This window comes from Solea senegalensis, linkage group LG20, assembly GCF_019176455.1.
Source record: "Solea senegalensis isolate Sse05_10M linkage group LG20, IFAPA_SoseM_1, whole genome shotgun sequence".
Classification (NCBI taxonomy): Eukaryota; Metazoa; Chordata; class Actinopteri; order Pleuronectiformes; family Soleidae; genus Solea; species Solea senegalensis.
Window position 1 is genome coordinate 13,475,700 of NC_058039.1, and position 18,236 is coordinate 13,493,935.

The 18,236-nt window shown below is 39.9% G+C and overlaps 1 protein-coding gene across 4 annotated transcripts; it reads right to left on the minus strand.

Annotated features, from left to right (window-relative positions):
• Positions 1-42: 42 nt before the first annotated feature.
• Positions 43-17,993, minus strand: sfpq (splicing factor proline/glutamine-rich). 4 transcript variants are annotated; one of them, XR_006362413.1, is made up of 12 exons: positions 17,043-17,993; positions 16,281-16,472; positions 15,857-16,158; positions 15,682-15,777; positions 15,054-15,250; positions 14,867-14,951; positions 14,607-14,718; positions 14,448-14,496; positions 14,079-14,176; positions 881-11,262; positions 251-329; positions 43-146 (listed from the first exon to the last, which is right to left on the minus strand). XR_006362413.1 is itself a non-coding variant. In XM_044052345.1 (10 exons), exons 1-10 carry the CDS (start codon positions 17,844-17,846, stop codon positions 903-905), a joined length of 1,962 nt encoding a protein of 653 aa, XP_043908280.1. In that variant the 5' UTR covers positions 17,847-17,993; the 3' UTR covers positions 877-902. The 4 variants fall into 4 exon arrangements, 2 of the variants coding, with proteins under 2 accessions (XP_043908280.1, XP_043908279.1); XR_006362414.1 differs by having other exon boundaries at positions 881-929; positions 17,043-17,992; XM_044052345.1 differs by lacking the exons at positions 43-146; positions 251-329 and having other exon boundaries at positions 877-929.
• Positions 17,994-18,236: the final 243 nt, after the last annotated feature.

Here is an 18,236-nt window from a genome sequence, read left to right on the forward strand (position 1 = left end):
AAACACTGTAAAATCTTATGAAAACAATAATACAAACGAAAATTTGTTTTAATTCATTTATTAAAAAATTCCAAAACAGGAGCAAACATTGCTCCCCTCCTCTGACCAGCAGGACCTCTGCTGGATGCCTCCCTGACACTGCAGCTCTGCAACACACAAGCAGCAAAATAAACAAGCTGAACATTAGTTTTACTGCAACAAGCCATTTTCATTGGCACAATCCTGAAAGATGAAGTGAAGTGTAACTAACCAACATGGAGGTCGTCCTGTCATCGCAGAATCCCCTACAGCTTTGACGTTTCATCAGACATCGTCTTTTTCTTTGTTACCTACAAAACACAAAAAAGGAGAAAGTTATTTATCGGTTAGTCACAGCACTACTTGCTCTTAGTGCTAATGAGAAGGTAGTGGATTGACTACTAAAATTTAAGAACACAGGGGTATTTTATTTTTATTGCCAATTTTCTACAGTAAAAATTTTTGTACAGGAAGTTTTAAAAGCCAAAGTCAGCAGCTCTTATTTTGAAGTAAGGGGTCAAAGGAATTGGTAATGAGAAGTTCATTTATGTATGTAGAGTGCAACATTTATTTATCTTTACTATATTTTAAATTTAATATTTTTAAAGGAGGGATTGATGTAAAATTGGTTAAATTTAAAGTGTAGAGTTTCTCGATTACACTCTAAAAAACTTGCATTTTATTTTCTAAGAATAACTATTTAAGTCAAGCAACATTAAAGTGAATATTGTTGTCTAAAATCCCCAAAACTGACAAAAAACCTTTTTGAAAGGAATAAACCACACAACTGTGCTGACATTTGTCAAGTTTAAAGGCTGTATTTTAAACACATTTACATTCACCCCATGACTGTGGAACTTACCATGGTTAGTGGATGTGGATCATCAGCCTCCTTCCACTGGTCCAGGCTCCTGTGACGAGAAACACACAGTGAGAGTCTGACAGTGAACTAACTGCTCAGCAGGATTTTTTTTTTTTTAATTTTTTTTAAACAAGACTTTAAATTAATTAAAAAAAAATACCAAAGCAGTGTCATGGTGTCACCTTTGAAAAACAATGTTTGAGTAACAGTGTTTAGTGTGCATGTGTCTTTAACCAAACACATTTGGGGGTTTTTTGACTGTAAAACAAAAGGTTATACAGTATATGATATTAAAATGTGAACATGCATTACATGTAGATTAGACTGGGGTCTCACTAAACGCACAAGCAGCATCATAGAACAGAACATTTCTTTTTCTCCCTTTTAAGCGAACTTGTCTTGTCTTTGTTTCACAAGTTGTCTGTAAATACAGGATTGTTTTAAGAAATATCTTTAAATACACAATCCCCTCCCAAAGCGCTGTAGTACAACAGCCAGGCCCATTTGTGGCGCTGTAACGCTTCCACCGAAATACACCAAAAAACGGAGAAGACGAAGTGGAACGTGAGTAAAATCTTGTCTGCGTAAAAACTCTTAAGAAAATTGTAGCAAAACTTTTGCTTATTTTCCTAAATTCATTACATTACTGGCTGCATTTCATTTCAAAATTATCCTTTAACGCAGTATTAATGTCTTTCTCAATTACATATGTCCAAAAACGGCACGTCTTGTATATTTTTCAAAATAAAAGTGCTGTGATGTGTGTTGCCCAAATCCATTCAAGTACTTGCAGGATTGACAACTGAGCTGCTTCATGCTTAAGTAGTTTGTGCAACTAATCGAGCACCGCAACCTATTTACAGGATTTGAAACACTTATAATATAAGCGCACTGTACATGCATCCCGTGTGGGCCCGGCCTTAAATAGTATGTCAGTGTGAGGAGAGGCACAGACATGAAGTGCGATGACAGTTCATACAAAAAGGTAAGTTACAGAAAACCACCTCAGCAAACTTCCATTTGTTCTGAAACTGCAGAGAAGACAAAACTAACTCAGGACAACATTCAAATCTGTTGCACTGCGGTGAATTCAGTTCCAGAGCCACGAGAAGCTGGACTTCATACGGACACGTCAGGGGAGTCACTGCAAAAACCTCCTAACAGAGTAACCATCTAGAGAAGGTGGTCTTTTTTTACTTGTGCCGACCGTTGTGGCAGCGCCCTTTTAGACAAGGCCATCAGGAGGCCAAGCGGGACATTCTGGCATCACACTCAGAGACAGGACGTGGAAAAAGGTTTTCACTGATCAGAACTTGATTAGAAAATGGATCACAGTGCAGAGAGAGATACACCTCGAGAGCCTCCAGGGCAAGTACCTCCAGGTCTGAGCTAGTCAGAGCATAAACTCCAGGAAACCCCAACGGTTCTTCACAGCTACGTTACAACTCCGATGAACAAGCAACACAGGGAAACGGCCACGGTCGTCACACACTGTACGATTTCAACGTGGCTGGCTGGTCAGAGGTCACTGGAATGATGAGGCGTTCAAGTGTAAAAGACAATACACGAGTAGTTCTTTTGAGAGGACAGAAGAGAGGAAGGCAAGAGACTAGTACAGCTGAAAACATAAAGTCTCTTGAGTGAAAAATTATCTGCTACAAAACATGATTGCTATCAAGTATAAAACTGTATTTGTGCTTCACATTCTGCCAAACAGAAATAACTGATATTTGGGGGGTTTGGAAATACAGTCTGGTTTGCTTTGGGCGATGTAAACAATAAATATGAAGTGTCATGATATATATTTAGTTAGTTTTCTTGATTATAGGCATGTTAAGTTTTCTATATGTTGACCCACTTCTTAAAAGACAGCAAATGTATAATTTCTTTAGCAGCATAATGTAGCAACTAATTTATAGCCAATTGGCTAAACATTTGGAAATTTGCCATTTCCAAAAGATGTTTGGTATCTTAAATTTAACTTAAAACATTGACATACATTTAAAAGGGTGGGACATTTTTGCAAAATGGACAAACAAAACAAAGACACCCACATTTATCTGCAGGCCCCAAAATCCAATATTTGGGAGTACGTGGTGTAAATGACCATTTAACACTGAAACACATGAAACACTGATATATAGAGTAGTGAAACACTGCCCAAGCAGACTGCCATCATCTCTCTTTAAGTGCAAATTATGTTTTTCTTTTGTGGAGTTTTGAGGCTGCAGAGGATGTGATAAGCAGACTACATTGACACAGTGGCATTATAACGGCAAGCCACATAAACCTGTGGATCAACACAGCATTTTTTTGACAGTAAAACTAAAGTGTTTGTGATCAACCTCTCAAAAAACAAACATGGGAATGTACACTAATTACTGTGTCATGTTGTTGTGGTGAGCTAATTAATTAATGCACCAAATACTCTGAAACACTGAAGCAGCAATGAAACACTGAAACACTGAAGCAGCAATTTCAAAATACAGCCAATGTGAATTTTTCAATCAATCCTCAATTTGTAATCCATTACTTTGGTAAATGCAAAGAAAAAACACTTAAAATATGTTGATCCTTCAATAGAGATTGTGGTGTCATAATCAATGTACAGCACACTGCATTAACATACGATGTCTGACAGATTAACACATTCAGCCATCCCACCCAGAGTGACCCAGTCAGCATATGTCCCATCCCACGTACCACACACATTCCACAATGAGGCATTTTCCGCACCCATCGACGACACATTTTTGATTTTTCCATGAGAAACTTAAAACAAACTGCGTTTCTGAGAAGGCAGTGAGAGGCACCAAACCAGAAATCACATTCTGTTCAGTGTCTTGATGCAAAATTAGAGACAGAACAAAGGTTTTCTGAGAACTACGATAGAAAAAAAGTCATTGTGTTTGCCTCTTTGTTCGCTTATTTTCACTGCTGATCACCAACAAACTGACAATACAGTTGGTATCTAAAGTTTCCAATGCCGAAAAAAATGTATGTTTGCAACACATTTAACTGTAGTTAAAGCACATTTACACACACCTGCGGTATTTAAAATGTGTTGAACCAGTGACTCAGCCGTCCAGTCTGTAGTTTCCACGCATACACAGAGAGGTTTGAGTACTACAGCCACACACATACAATAACAGCTCAGGCTGTGACGTTTTGCCACAACAACACACAAAAAAGGTTTGAAGAACAGAGATCTGCACTGTGATGCCATTCTTTGCAAGTGTGATGCCAGAAGCCCTGTAACGTCACTCTGAGCAGTGACACGGGGAAGAAGAGTTAAAGTCATGATAGAGCTATGCAACTGGTATTATAGACATGGATGGGGCACTTACCTTTCGTGTTCAGCTGATCTGTGTAAGCATACCTCTGGCTGCAGTGCAAACATGTCCGGGCTTTACTGTCCACTGACTTGTGCAGCACTACTCATCGTCATTGTAACCCAACTGCAGAGAGGAGCCTCTACTGTGGACTGGGGCAGCCTGTCTCTGACAAGCTGGCTGACAGCAGCTAACGCACCTCACATTTACCCAAACACATGACACAAACACATACACACACACACTCAAAAACAACATCCTCTCTTCAACCAGAAGGTGCATGAGGCTTCCTACCTCGGGTAGTCTGGTGAGCAAAGGCGGTTGGTCAACCAACAGGTTTGAAAAAAGGACTAACTGATAGTGTAGGGGTTAAACATCATGAGGCCTTTCTCTCACGTGTCTCTAGGAGATTGTTAATGAGAGTCAAAGCTTTGGCTTTGATTTGGACTTCTGGATTTTATCGATGCAAAATAATAACATGTTCCTCTGGAGGACAGCATTGCACCTCTCGCTGTACAGCCTGCCCGAAATTAACAGAAGACTTAAAGAACATCTATGAATTCTGTATAATTACTTGATAGTTAATGATAAATGTGCCTTTCCTATAAACTAAATATTTACTACAAAGTATAAGGCCTTATCCACACAGAAAGAGAATTTTCCCAACAAGATATTAGTGGTTAAATGTTTTCCATAAATGGCATTGTTTCAAGAAAAGTCTTCATTAGGAAAGCCAAACACAAGAACAAGACAACCAAGATGGAGACAGAATGCAAGAGATAAGTTGGGTTATGACATCATTTTTCCAAAGTTGCACATTGGTTGTACAAACACAAAATGCAAGAGTGGCATCATAGGATTTTTTTCCACTCATTATCCAAAAAATTAGCATTTTAGGACTCTCAGAAACTGGTTCTGTGTGGATAAAAGCTGATACGATACAAGAAATATATACAGATCCTCCTAGCATGTACAGGCCATACGAATTATTGTTTAGCTGAAAAATGTCAGCATCAGAACACAACATTTGTATTTGCATTCCGCAATGTTATGAACATTTGTCGGCATAAGAGGAAGTCCTCGTCATGAAGGTCGTCAGTACATAGTGACTAAAGCCACAACAAAATTTAAACCTGAATATTTTGGTGATCACTTCATTGGTTGGAAGTTGATTTTGTCACTATTTTCTGATTTTCTTCAACAATTATGAGACAGATTCATCACTTAAGACAATATTAGCTGCAGCACCAGTACTTACTCTGTACTTCTTTAGCTTGGTGGGACTTTAAATGTCCAATGTCAGAACGTGTCTTGAAAATATGGGAAATCTCAGTGTTAGACACATCCATGCTTAATGCTGCCCTTCAATATATTTAAGACGTTTTAAAAGGCGAGTAAGAAAGAATGCTACTCCCAGCAATTATCCTTAGCTCTTTAAATTCATAAACACACATTACCGAGCGAAAAGAATAATGACATGGAGTCTTAGACATCGCCATATGATTCATATATTACACATGTTCTGCTCATGTATATACACTTGAGGCCCCATCAACCATTCATCTTGTATAGGCAGACTATACATTTTCCAAATTTCCTGTTACTTATGAAGTTTGGCGTACATATCATTAGCATTTACCCACATGGTATGAATATTTGCTCATCATCCTTCTGAGAAAACCCACAGGGGGCCATTTCTGTCAAAATCTCACAGCTCATTAGCTTTTGCAATTGTAGCATGCACATGTTTCAGTCATAGATAGATGTTTAAACTGATGCAAGTGAAGATAATGACTAAAATTTGGCATCTTTGCATCCATCACGTGGTTCTCTTGACTATCGGTTTCCCAGATTGCATTCAAACAATTGGCATGGCAATAAACGTCTGATAAATGTTGTCAATGTCAAAGATTTGCTTCCAATGGCCTCTTATCAACTTTCACACATAGGAAAATATGTTCCTTCATTTACAACACTGCTACATAAGAGCCATAATATGTTCAACATCTAAGCTGTGTATATTTATAGCCTCCCTTATGGTTTAGTCAAGCTACCTTGTTACTGTTGGCCAATTCCAGCAACCAGCAACAATGTGCTTTTTTTGTTGCTTTTTTTTTTATATCTTCACTTACAAGACTTTGTGCTTATCCACAATCTGACCGCATTCATTCAGTGTGTTCTATGTTGAAAGGAGTAAAGAAATGTTAACTGCCCTGGTAGGACTAGTGTTGGGTACATTGTACTCACCAGGGATTCTTAAGAGTGTACGGCTGTGAGGAGCTTATTTTCAATCTATAAATGCGAAGTTAAAATGTGTTGGCAATAAAGGGACAACCTATCTTTCAGTTCTTTACTGGTGCAACAATGGTCAAATCGTACCACTACCTACCACAATCAAAAGGTAAGTGTGATTTCTGTTTAAAAGCAGGTGAAACACTGCTCTACATAGCTTCAGCTAGATCTGAGGTAACCAGTGACTGAATTACTTGGTTTGGAAAGCTGCTTCTCATAGTCCAACACCTTTAAAGATGGCCAAACCTGTTAAAGAAAACAAATGGTACACAACACCAACAGACATACAGAACATTGCATGTTTTAAAATTTACAATTCGTTCCAATTAATCTACCAGAACCTTTAGAGTAGATTTGTAGTCTCCCACTGATGAGGATCATATGCTGTGTGGAGAAGGAAATTTGGTTTACACTAGCAAACCCTAATATATGAACCTTAAGTATACTTATCTACATTAATGTCTTAAGTTTTTATTTTATGGTAGTGAAATGCTTTATCTTACCAACATAAATGTATTAAATATAATTTAACTTTTCGATAACTTTCACATTCTTAAATTACGAAAAAATACTTAACAAACTTAACTAAAACAGAACTTTTGCTCACTTTAAGATAACTAAATGGCACCTCAAGCCATTTCAAGAAAAATGTGCTTAAGGCATTAAGAATCAAACAGAAAAATGGTGGAAAGTTCATATTCAATTATTTGACTAATATATATATATATATATATATATATATATATATATATATATATATACACACACATAACCAAGGTTTCCTTCCATTCTCTATTTTATCTGCACACTGACAGATTGGGGTAAGTCAAAACCTTATAGGTCATGCTTGTGCCAAGTAAGTCAAAGCGAAAGCTATGGTAATCATAAGATCTGGAATAACAGATCATTAATGTCTCCAGTTACATCAGACGTGTGCTATGACCAGTCTCTTAGGATGATCACACCAGGGAGAACAGTGATGTACCAAACTATTAGGTACAATTACAGGAAGGTATGGGACATGCGTCCCCAATGCAACACTCGGGTTACTCTGCCGACAAACACAGGTGTTTGTAAGAATTAATGAAGACTACCGTTGTCTTACGTTCAATTGTCCGTCAACTTACATTAAACAATGTGGCATTGCATTTATGAACAAATTTGGTCATCCAGGAAGAGTCTGGAATATTTGCCAGTTACAAAAATAAATAAATCCCAAGTACTGTGGCCTCTACTGGCATATGAAACCAGATGCTGGTAGCAATTTCTTGAAAGAAACAGCAAATTTGTGTATTTAATACAATTTTTGATAATGACTCAATACAATAACTAAAAAAATAAATATTTGCTTTTCCTTGAAACCGTCGTGGTTTTCTAGAAACACGGTTTCATCATTTGAAGAGGAATAAAAATGCTTCAGTGCTAATTCATTCCATAATAGAGACAATACTTGTTCCAGGGTCAAAATGTACTGATGTTACTGCAAATCTGCATGGTGCAGTTCAATGATTCAGTATAATACCAGGCTGAATCTTTTCAACACTGGACTTAAATCATTTCTCCCATGTGGTCCTGAGGTAACACTTAAACAGCCTCAAATTCCTCCATGGTCCACAATCACTGAAAGTTGGTCAAACCTGTTAAAGAAAGAATGTACAAAACACAAGACACGCGTAACATTTCAGGTGCACAGCGCAATAGCATTACCAAACTCGTCAGAGTATGTGTGGTCCTGAAGTTTCAGGGGTTCCAAGATGCCGCTCAAAGAAGCAAGATTTCCTAGGCATCGTTACAAGTAAACATTGCAGATTCAAACTGCAAGTTCAGAAACTCCAGACCTCTTGACAGTTTTAAATATTAGTCCAACTACCACAGGATACACTGGAGTCCTGTTACAAGTCCAAATGTTGTCCGCCACTGTGCAGTCAAACACTGCGATGGTTGATGTCATCAACGGGCCCAGGTTTATGTGGTTCTGATTTTAATTATCTTAAGCAATGGCAACTGTAGCTTCTTTTACACTTGGTGCTGCACATCACTGTCCAAAGGTTTAAATCACAAACACACAGGCAACGGTTTACCTTATCAGGAGTAATAACGTTAATGGCGGGCAGGTAAACTGATACTGGGCATTCAATTAAGCCACTATCTGTCCTTAGAATAGGAAAAATATAACCGACATTTATCTTTAAGGTTCTGAAAATTAGGGCAAGGTGCTAACAAGAACATACCTTACTATAATTTAAGGCAATCACCTAAAAATAAAATAAAAACGGTGGAGTCAAGTTTTCTTGAATACAACTAGCTCTGCTTAATTTGTTGACATGTTTTCATCACAGAAAGTCAAGTTAAATGTCATACATAGGGGCTTGAAATTAAAAGGCAAATGAAATGACTTGTTTATGTAACTCAATGACTACGACTCTTCAGCGATTCATGAAATGGGGCGAGGTGTTCAGGTGTAACCAACGTTACATGGTAATACCTCCAACTGGTGCCGACATGGTGACTTGAGTGGGACCAGAATGGGCAAATAATTTGTAAATTCCCACGCAGTTAAATTGAACTATGGTTGAAGCAATGACCACTTTCATCTCGTCAGTATAATGAGGTTTCCAGTTTAGCTTGGAGTTAGTTGTTAGCATTTCAACAGACTATAAAATATCACATTCTACAAGCAGACAAACATAAAATTGGTCTCCTTGTCAGTATCGGCTGATGGGTATGCTAGTCTGAATTTTGCAATGTTTTTGTCAGTGTTGTCCTATTCCTCTGTGTGGTGGATTCTTCTATTATTTCCAGGAGTACACCATGATTGGTAACTGTGGCATGCACGCATTCACACAAAGCTACCAAGACAGCTCGAGTCCAACTCTGGTCCAACTGAAGGTATATAAGCTGTAGTAGTGAGTGGTTAAACTCCCCATCACATTCTGACTTCGAGAAATCAATATTAGTACAATTTCAATTGTATGTTTGGTTCACAACAGAGGATCACTTTTTCCATCATGTAACTGGGTGATGCAACAAACCATTTAAAATGATTGACATAGTCAGAAAATTAAAGTCAGAATGTTAAAAGAGGACTTAATATTGCCAAAGTCTTTACGTGATTAAGACCCTGGATTTTTCTCTTCATAAACATCCTATAGTCACTAAAAATGATTAAGTTCACTTGCAGGTTACAGGACAATGAACATTTACTGATATTTACCCAACAGTCATACATGTTGGTACTAGTCACTACGAAGATCATGTTTTGTTTTTTTTACTTAACCACAGCTACCATACCTTTTTTAAATAAATGGCCAGAACCTGCACAGTGCAAAGGGGCCAACTGTTACTATTGTGACAGTGAAGAGTAACCTTTGTCCAGTTACATAACTATGAGGAATGCAAACTCCAACTAGGTCGTTGAATAAATGATGGCGACCACGATCACTTTCTGAAAACATGTCAGGCTTGGATCCCTGCAACCCTCACGTTGAGGATAAAGCGGTATAGAAAGAATGAATCCAGTTACTATGAAGGTGGGGACCTAAAATTAAGGTAGTTTGTCCACAATGGATTTCTATAGGTCTTCAATGTATTGAAGTGCAGATTCAACCATCCCAGGCCCAGAGCATGAAACACACTCAGGTGGACTGTGCGTCAGTGATACAAGCACAAGGTGGAGACTTATTTGTCCACTTGGTAAACCTACAACCACACACACACACTAAACCACAAGTGTTCTTAAAGGTTCTATGTGCATTATTTCTGCTTTCCTGAAGTGTGAGCAGACATGCTGAATAAAGTGCAGTTAACATACTGCACCCATTGAAATGAGACTTTAAATGGTTGTGTCTCAGTTCCTGCCGGGTGCAGTGTTTGTAAAATTGAACAGCAGAGTTGGGCATTAAAAATGTCTGGTCTTTATACATCTCAACAGATAGTGCACGTCTTACCAGTGCCATTCTGACTTACACGAGATATTCATCTCCAGCTAATTACTATTTTATTTTGACTAAATCCCCATGATATGAGATTTCATATAAAGTGCAAAACTGATCTAATGAAAATTAGATCATGGTGTAACTTGTGCTGGCTTTGTTCTTTTTGTGTTAGTAATGTGTCACTTTGTTGTAGAGATCAGGATTATGTCAGAGATAATACATAGATCCTTTAAGTCCTAATGTGGTATATATAGCCATATTTACGTGCGCAAACAATGAAAATTGTTTGCTTTAGTAACGTACTGTATATAAATCTTTTTATAAATAAATGTTTAAGATTTGACCGGATAGAACCAATGTGTCTTTATTATAATACATGCTTTGATTCCAAATGTATGGCACAAAACACAGCCATAGAAAGTTGAGAAAATGTTACAATTATCACGTCACCACGACTCACAGAGCATAATACACCTAGAAAAGAAAATTGTACATGTTTCAGAAAGAACTAACGCATCACATGAGGTTGAGCTACCTTACTACTGACAATACAAAATAAAAAAAAGAAAAAATTGACTATGTCATAAAATGAGAAAATTGTCAAGCTAAAATATAGCAACAACTTCAACTTAAATACAAGAAATGCGACTCAATGTGTTGGTTTTGAAAAATCTGTACAAATGCTGCTGCTGGATGCATCAAAGTGCAGCGTTTAAAAACGGGGTTTCTTAGTGGGACCGTCAAATTCCTCGCGGACCCTGCCGTACCCGGGGTTACCAGGACCCATTCCCCTAGGACCACCCTGGGCAAATCGCTCATTGCGCTGTGGTGATCAATTTGCAAGGGAGGCAAATAGGAAGGTGGAGAAATATGGTACGGGATAGAGTCAGAGCGCAAGAGCACAGTTCATGTCCATGTGAGGTGAACAAAAGGGTGGTTTGTTTTACATTGTGAGCAGATTTACAACACAACCAGCAGGAGACACATCCGAAGAAACCGTTCGTTCCAATATGAAGGTCCACAGGTGCCACAGGTTACATACGGAAAAGGAAGAGAGGGTAATGCTTTCGTTAGTCAGTGCCTACCTATCATGAGCTCTCCAGTGCATGCCAAGAATAGCCTTTTGTCCTCACCAGCCATCAGGTGAAGCATCTTTTAACTAGGGCTGTCACTTTTTTCCAGAAATCATGTTCGAACATCACGTTGAACATTATGCGACATGCTATTCATGGCTATTTTCCCCACATGTACATAAACGTGAGGACATTTATTATCATTGCTATTAGCCATGTGAGGTTGATCACTTGTTGCAGCTTAGCAACAGCTAAGCTTACAAGCCAGTCCACAGACTTGTTTGTTACTTTGACTTCTGTGGTGTAGAAACAGAAACTATGTTTATACGCTGCCGATGCTTAGCTTGTGTTTGTCCCAGCAAATCAACATATCACCATCTTACGCTGATGAGCCAGAGGGCATTCAAAGCGGATCAAAGGCCAAGCTGCATTCACAGCAACCTCTGCTGGGTCGTGCGGCGTTTACTCCACACAGTATGATACACCAAGCTGTACATATGAAAGTTGAGTTCAAACTATTTAACAAAATTCAGATAAAAGGTGACAGCCCTATCTTGAACTTAAAGTATTCATGATTCCTGATAAATATGGCAACAGATACATGTCCAAACCTCTTGAAAGAGGTATATAGAAAGTTGCACAAAATGCATAAATCTAGAAAGATCTTGTATAAAAAAAGACTCGGCCAACTGGTTTAACTCGGAATTTGGGAAAGGGTTAAGAAATTTGATGCTGAACATAGAAAAGGAAGTTCATGTGCTAATTAAATTTTGAACCAGCTCAGAGCCTCTTACAGCACCAGTTTAACTAGATATTTTATCATATTCCAAATGCTGAAAGTCCATGTAAATACAGTCCAGGGATGTATTTACATGCACTTGGGCACAGTAATATGTCAACATTGCACAAGACATTCAGCTCAAAACTAGATTGATCATCAATGTGCACTTCATTTGTCAGTTCAGACCACTTCTGTGAAACTAGAGTGAGAGGAGGAGGGCTCAATTTACAACATGAGGCTGTGGTAGATAAATTAAAACAGCATACGAAGCAATGTAGTAAAACTGTATTAATATGAGTGCAAAAATGTGGCGTCATTAATCTGTTTAGCCTATATCATTATTAGACATGCTAACTGTCATGATGCACACTAGTGACTACATGGTTTGTGAAACTTGCTTTGCAAACGTCAACACTGCCACCAACTAAATTCACTTAATACTAAAAGAGTAGACCAAAAGGAAAAAGTCAACACAACCTATTTTTCAAATACACCACCCTATTGAGGTAGCAGCATAAACAAGCTCTTACAAAAGAACAAAGCTCCATAAGAGGGTTTACAATGCTGGAAATGCTTTTCGCTCTGACAACTATAACCAGAAAACTGGGGGTGCACCAATTTGTCAGTGTTGGCCTTTCAGCAAATAAGATGTCATTCAGCATTATGCATGCTGATGTTTATCTGGGATAAATAAATAAATAGAGAAAAAAAACATATTCTAACTCAATCACTGTTTGAAAAATACAAACAGGTTGTAAAACACTTGTTTGTGATGCAGTGATTCCACATGACTGTTGGACTAAACCTAGAAAATTATTATTTATGGCAATTTCTTTGTCATTGCCATGAACAAAAACTTAAATTATTAAAAAGCATACATTTCAACCACATTGTTACTTTAATGTAACATGTGTTTTTAAGTATTGTATGGACCCAGATTTTCATTGGTGCATCATTAGAAGATAAAAAAAGAAAAAACTTGAAACTGGTACCATTCTGCCAGACACAGACTATTCAACAACATCATTGAAAACACAAGTTCACGAGGCCATGCCTGCCCCCATCAATTTGTCCTGCTGTAAATCAGTTTAAGTAATCTTTTCAAAATCTTACATCATATACCATCAGCCTGCACTAAAGGCTTTACAACTGCTCAGTTTAAAAAAAAGAAAATTGTTGATGAGAAGGTTAATGGTCCAGAAGGTGGAAATACAACCCCCCCCTGCAGGTCTCAAGTTAATTGCCACCCAAAAAACACAACAGATGGCATGGAAACTGTTAACACAGTATGAAAAACATGTTTTATAGCTGAATAAGCACAATGTCATCTGTTAAAGGAAAATAACACTGGTGGATGCCAGCCTGCCCTTTGGTCAAGAAAAGTGCCTGTCCAGCTCATGTGGGACAGGGCTTGCAAAAGTCCACTACACAAACAGCATGATGATAGTCAGAGAAGCCACTGAAGTCTGTCTACTGTTGTCACACAGCAGTGTCTAATTATTTAGTGCAGGATGATGGTTTCTTATCTTAAGACAGTAAAACTCAGGAGATGAAAATTGAGGGGGCTTGGCTTGTTTGTGCAGGAAAACTGACAGGCAGCATATCCATCAGTCAACAACCAGCAAAAGCCACTTGGAGGGCTGTGACAAAATTATCCGCAATTGCCAATCCTGCTCGGCAAACTGACTTCTATATTTCAAATAAGCCAGGTGTCTTCTCAACAAAAAGAAAAGCCCAGCACAAACTACATTAACTACTGATCTTCCCAAAAGTGGGATACATTACCATTTCGTTGCCCATCAGGCCTCCAGAGGCTGGTCCCATTCCCTGCTGTCCGTCAAAGCCCATTGGGAACTTCTGGTTGGAACCATTGAAGGGCATGTCTAAGAGAAACAAGACAAGTTAACATAACTGTAAATGGCATCAGCTCGCAAGCATCAATGGCAAAACTGGTAAGGTCTAACCAAACTTAAACACCACTGTGCTATTTCAAAGGCAGTCAAACAACTTATAAGTAAACGTAGTTTTAAATTGAAATCTTACCATTGATTTTGATTTACTTAGTTTCTGTCTTCAAATTTGATCACATCCGTTACCAAAGTTTGTGATACAAAGCAATATATTGTTTAATAATAGAAATATAGGAACACTTACCACCCATGCCTAAAGCTCCACCAGGATTCATTCTCATTTCTCTGTCCCTCTGTAACAAAAAGAGAAAAGACAAACATTAGTCCATTAAAATATTGATGACACATCTCAGTCATTTGATCAGGAGCAAATGTTTAATACTTCTTTCAAAAGTCAACTCACATCCATGAAGTTGCCCATCCTGTAGTTCTCCTCCCGCTGACGACGCACCTGTTCTTCCATCTCCCTCTTACGCAACATCTCCTCCTCTCGTCGCCGTCTTTCTTCCTCTTGTCTGTTTCACCACAGAAAACATTCAATCACATGATTTGGGTTGAGCGCAAGATGCTAAATATCTAAATTTGTACCGTGTTAATGATGTCCAGGGGAAATAAAACCATCAATATCAATCACCAGAGTGAATTTCTAAAAAAGACGAATACCTGAGCTGCATTTCTTTCCTCTTCTGCATTTCCTGACTGTGCATCTCCTCCATGCGCCGTAGTTCCTCTTGTCTCCTCAGCAAGTCTGCAAGGACACAAAGCCAAACCAATTAATTGGTGTACATTAAGACCCCCCCCCTTCAAAAGAAAGGCTTCACCTTGCCTGAGAAGATCACACCACACTTGCCTTGTCGGAGCAGATTGGCCTGGTGCTCGTGGTAAGCATCCTCCATCTCACTCTCAAGTTTCTCACGGGCCTCACGCATGTTCTTCTCCACCTGCTGCCTCTGCTGCTTCTCCATTTCATCAAGCGACTTCCACCTCTTTGAGTACTCAAACTCAAAAGTGCCAGGACGTGCAAAGCGAGGTGGTTCTTCACGTTCTCTGTAGACACAAGACAAAGTTTTACTGCCTTTTGTGCCAAAATGAGAGTTTGTATTTTCTCTGGCCTTTACCCACACAGAATATGCGGATAAAATAAATTGTAAAGCTCTGTAAAAGCACTGCTTCCAAAAATCTATGCACTGTGCAATATTTGGCTATCAGAAATTCTTTTTAAAGTAGTTAAGACAATCCCATCCCCCTCTTTCCCTTTATTCCCCATCATTAACTGCCACGTCACACAGAATATTGCTTAGTAACAGCTGTAACCCCTGAATGCCCCCCCCCAACATTAACAGGACACCATCTGCTGTTCACAAAACAATGTGAGGCAGTTAAGAAATTGTCAATTCAACTGGAAACAAAAATAAGCAGATTTGTTACTACGTGGAATAAGACAAAATAGAAACATGACAAAATAGCAACATGCTTACGCTTGATATCTGGGGTTCTTCTGTGCTAGTTTCTCTGGAAGACCATCTTCATCATCAAACTGCTCAAGTGGCTCAACAATAACGGGCCGGGGTGATCTAAGGTGGGTAAAACAAACCAACATTAAAATACAAAATATAACAATTTAATGTTACATAATTATGTAACGTCACTTACGAAGTGAGTAAGAAGATGCCTTCATTGCACCGGTCCAGAGCCTTCCTGGCGGCAGGTTTGGAGGCAAACTCAACAATGCCCTTGCCTGAGGAGCGCCCACGGTCATCTACTATCACAATGGCCCTCTCAACCATTCCAAACTGCGAGAATGCTTCCTCTAGAAGTTCGTTGGAGACATATGGGGACAGGTTCTTGATTGACAGAGCTGCAGAATGTGTGGCAAATCGGACACGCAGTGGTCTGCCTCTCATTGGTGTGTCATCCAACTCTGCCTTTGCTATCTCTGCAAGTGCCCGGGATTCCTGTAATAAAACCACATATTTGAAATTTACCCAAACCAGCAACTTGAAATAATGGCTACGTAGCTTTGACACAAATCTTACTAAAAATCATCACATCGATATTTAAGAGCAGGGAGTCTTACCAGTCGGATGAAACCAAAGCCTTTGGCTTTGTTGACAAAGACCTCACTCGGCTCTCCATACTTCGCAAACATTTTCTTCAACAGTTCCTCAGTGATGTCATTTGGCAGATTACCGATGAACAGGCGACAACGCTGTGTATAGGTCTTCTCACCAGGTTTCAGCAGCATGGACAGCGTTGCCTTAAATCCTCCCTAAAAAGACATGCGTTGACTTGAAAAGTAATTATCTCTAATGTCCTGGCAAAACAAAAGCTATGTTCGCGTATTATAAACGTTTTAAAAATCAAAATACTGATTACAGTACTACAGTACAGAATTCAAATGGACGAATTGCCCATCCCCCATACATTGTTTATACGCAAGCATTACGACGTGACCTACTTTGTTTGAATCATTTTTCAGAAAACTACCAAACACAAGAAAGCAAATGTTATATCAACAAACGTGTGCAACACAAAACAAAAGTACCGTTTAACATCCCATTTCGTCATTTTAATGAACAAATGCTTCGGAAACAAAATGGCGGATTGTTAAAGCTACAAAACTAGGGGTGCGCGTGATTTCTATCACCGCCCGTACCGCCGCACTATATCAGACGGACCGAGTGACGATTACAGGGATTCAATGGCTACCCCGCCCGTTTGAGCCCAGTAGCACTACGAATCGAGCGCACTCTTAGTCGTACAATAAAGAGCTAGCATTAGCCAACTCCAATGGCCGCCGACGCCAATAAGAAAAGTTACACAAGGAAAAAACACCGACCTGTGAATCGCCCCCATCGGTCTCCATTGTACCCGTATTTTCTTGCGGCACATTTCGCTCGTCTTTCTTTGGCGCCTGTTGCCCGGCCCTCTGTCCATGATGTGGGCCCATCCTCTGGCCCTGCTGGTTCCCCGTCCTCTGGCCTTGTTGGGGCCCCGTTTTCTGACTCTGCTGAAGACCCGGCCTGTGGGCCTGTTGGGGCCCCGACTTCTGGGCTTGCTGAGGGACCGGCTTCTGGGCTTGCTGAGGGACCGGCTTCTGGGCTTGCTGAGGGACCGGCTTCTGGGGTTGCTGAGGCGCGGCCTTTGGGCTCGGTTGTGGGGTCTGCTTCTGCTGCTGTCCGTTAGTATTTCCTGCCGGCGACTTCAGCTGTTGGTTCTGATTCTGGTTCTGGTTGGCCTGTGGGGGGGTGATCGCGGGTTTCGGTGGTGGGGACTGAATCGTCGGCGTTTGAGTCGGGGTTGTTGGCTTCTCCGGTTGTTGCTGTTGTGGCTGTACTGGTTTCGGCTGCTGCTGCATGGGGCCTTTCATGGTGAGAGCCGGGCCGGGACTCGGCGGAGGGATGATGGGCTGTGACTGGTTCTGTTGTGGCTTCGGGGGAGTCATCTGTGGCCCTTGGTTGTTCGGTTTGTTGAAGTTATTATTCGCCCCCCTCCGATTCTGGTTGTTATTTTGAAAAGGATGGCTCCTGAAATGTGGATTTCCCATTAGCCCACCGCGCATCGGGCCGCCGGGCCCACCGCCTCTGCGTGCCTGGAAATGGTTCATCCCGAATCCACCGCGATTGTTGTTGAAGCGATTCATCGATAATTATTATAATTATCTTCCAGACGTGTTATTTAAAAAGCAAGAATGTTGAAGTCTTGCTGCGTTGCAACCGTTCACGGCTGGATGTTAGCAGGTCGAGCTTCTCAAAATGGCGACTGCACTTTAAAGAAGAAGAGTCTTTCTTTCTCGGGCACAGTGAGAACCGCCCAGCCGCGTTCATTGGTCCAGTGCTCGGCAGGAGGAGTCACCAGAGCCAGTCTGCTGATGCGACCTTTTTTGAATTTGGTTGGTGGGTGGGCGATTACATAAAATCAACCAAATTACTGGAGATATTTTAAATGTTCCTGCTTTTTGGTCCACATGCTCTCAAGTCTTGTAACCCATTGAAAGTTTCAACCACGTTTCTATTTCATCATGTATTTTTCA

What these genes read in the sequence shown, in the direction of transcription:
- sfpq (XM_044052344.1), bottom strand. Translation starts at nt 17,846, where the DNA reads ATGAATCGCTTCAACAACAATCGCGGTGGATTCGGGATGAACCATTTC. An exon ending in CCGATGGGGGCGATTCACAG is followed by an intron (nt 16,473 to 17,042) that starts GTCGGTGTTTTT and finishes ATGTCTTTTTAG; the next exon opens with GGAGGATTTAAGGCAACGCT. An exon ending in TGGAGCTTTAGGCATGGGTG is followed by an intron (nt 14,177 to 14,447) that starts GTAAGTGTTCCT and finishes TGTTTCTCTTAG; the next exon opens with ACATGCCCTTCAATGGTTCC.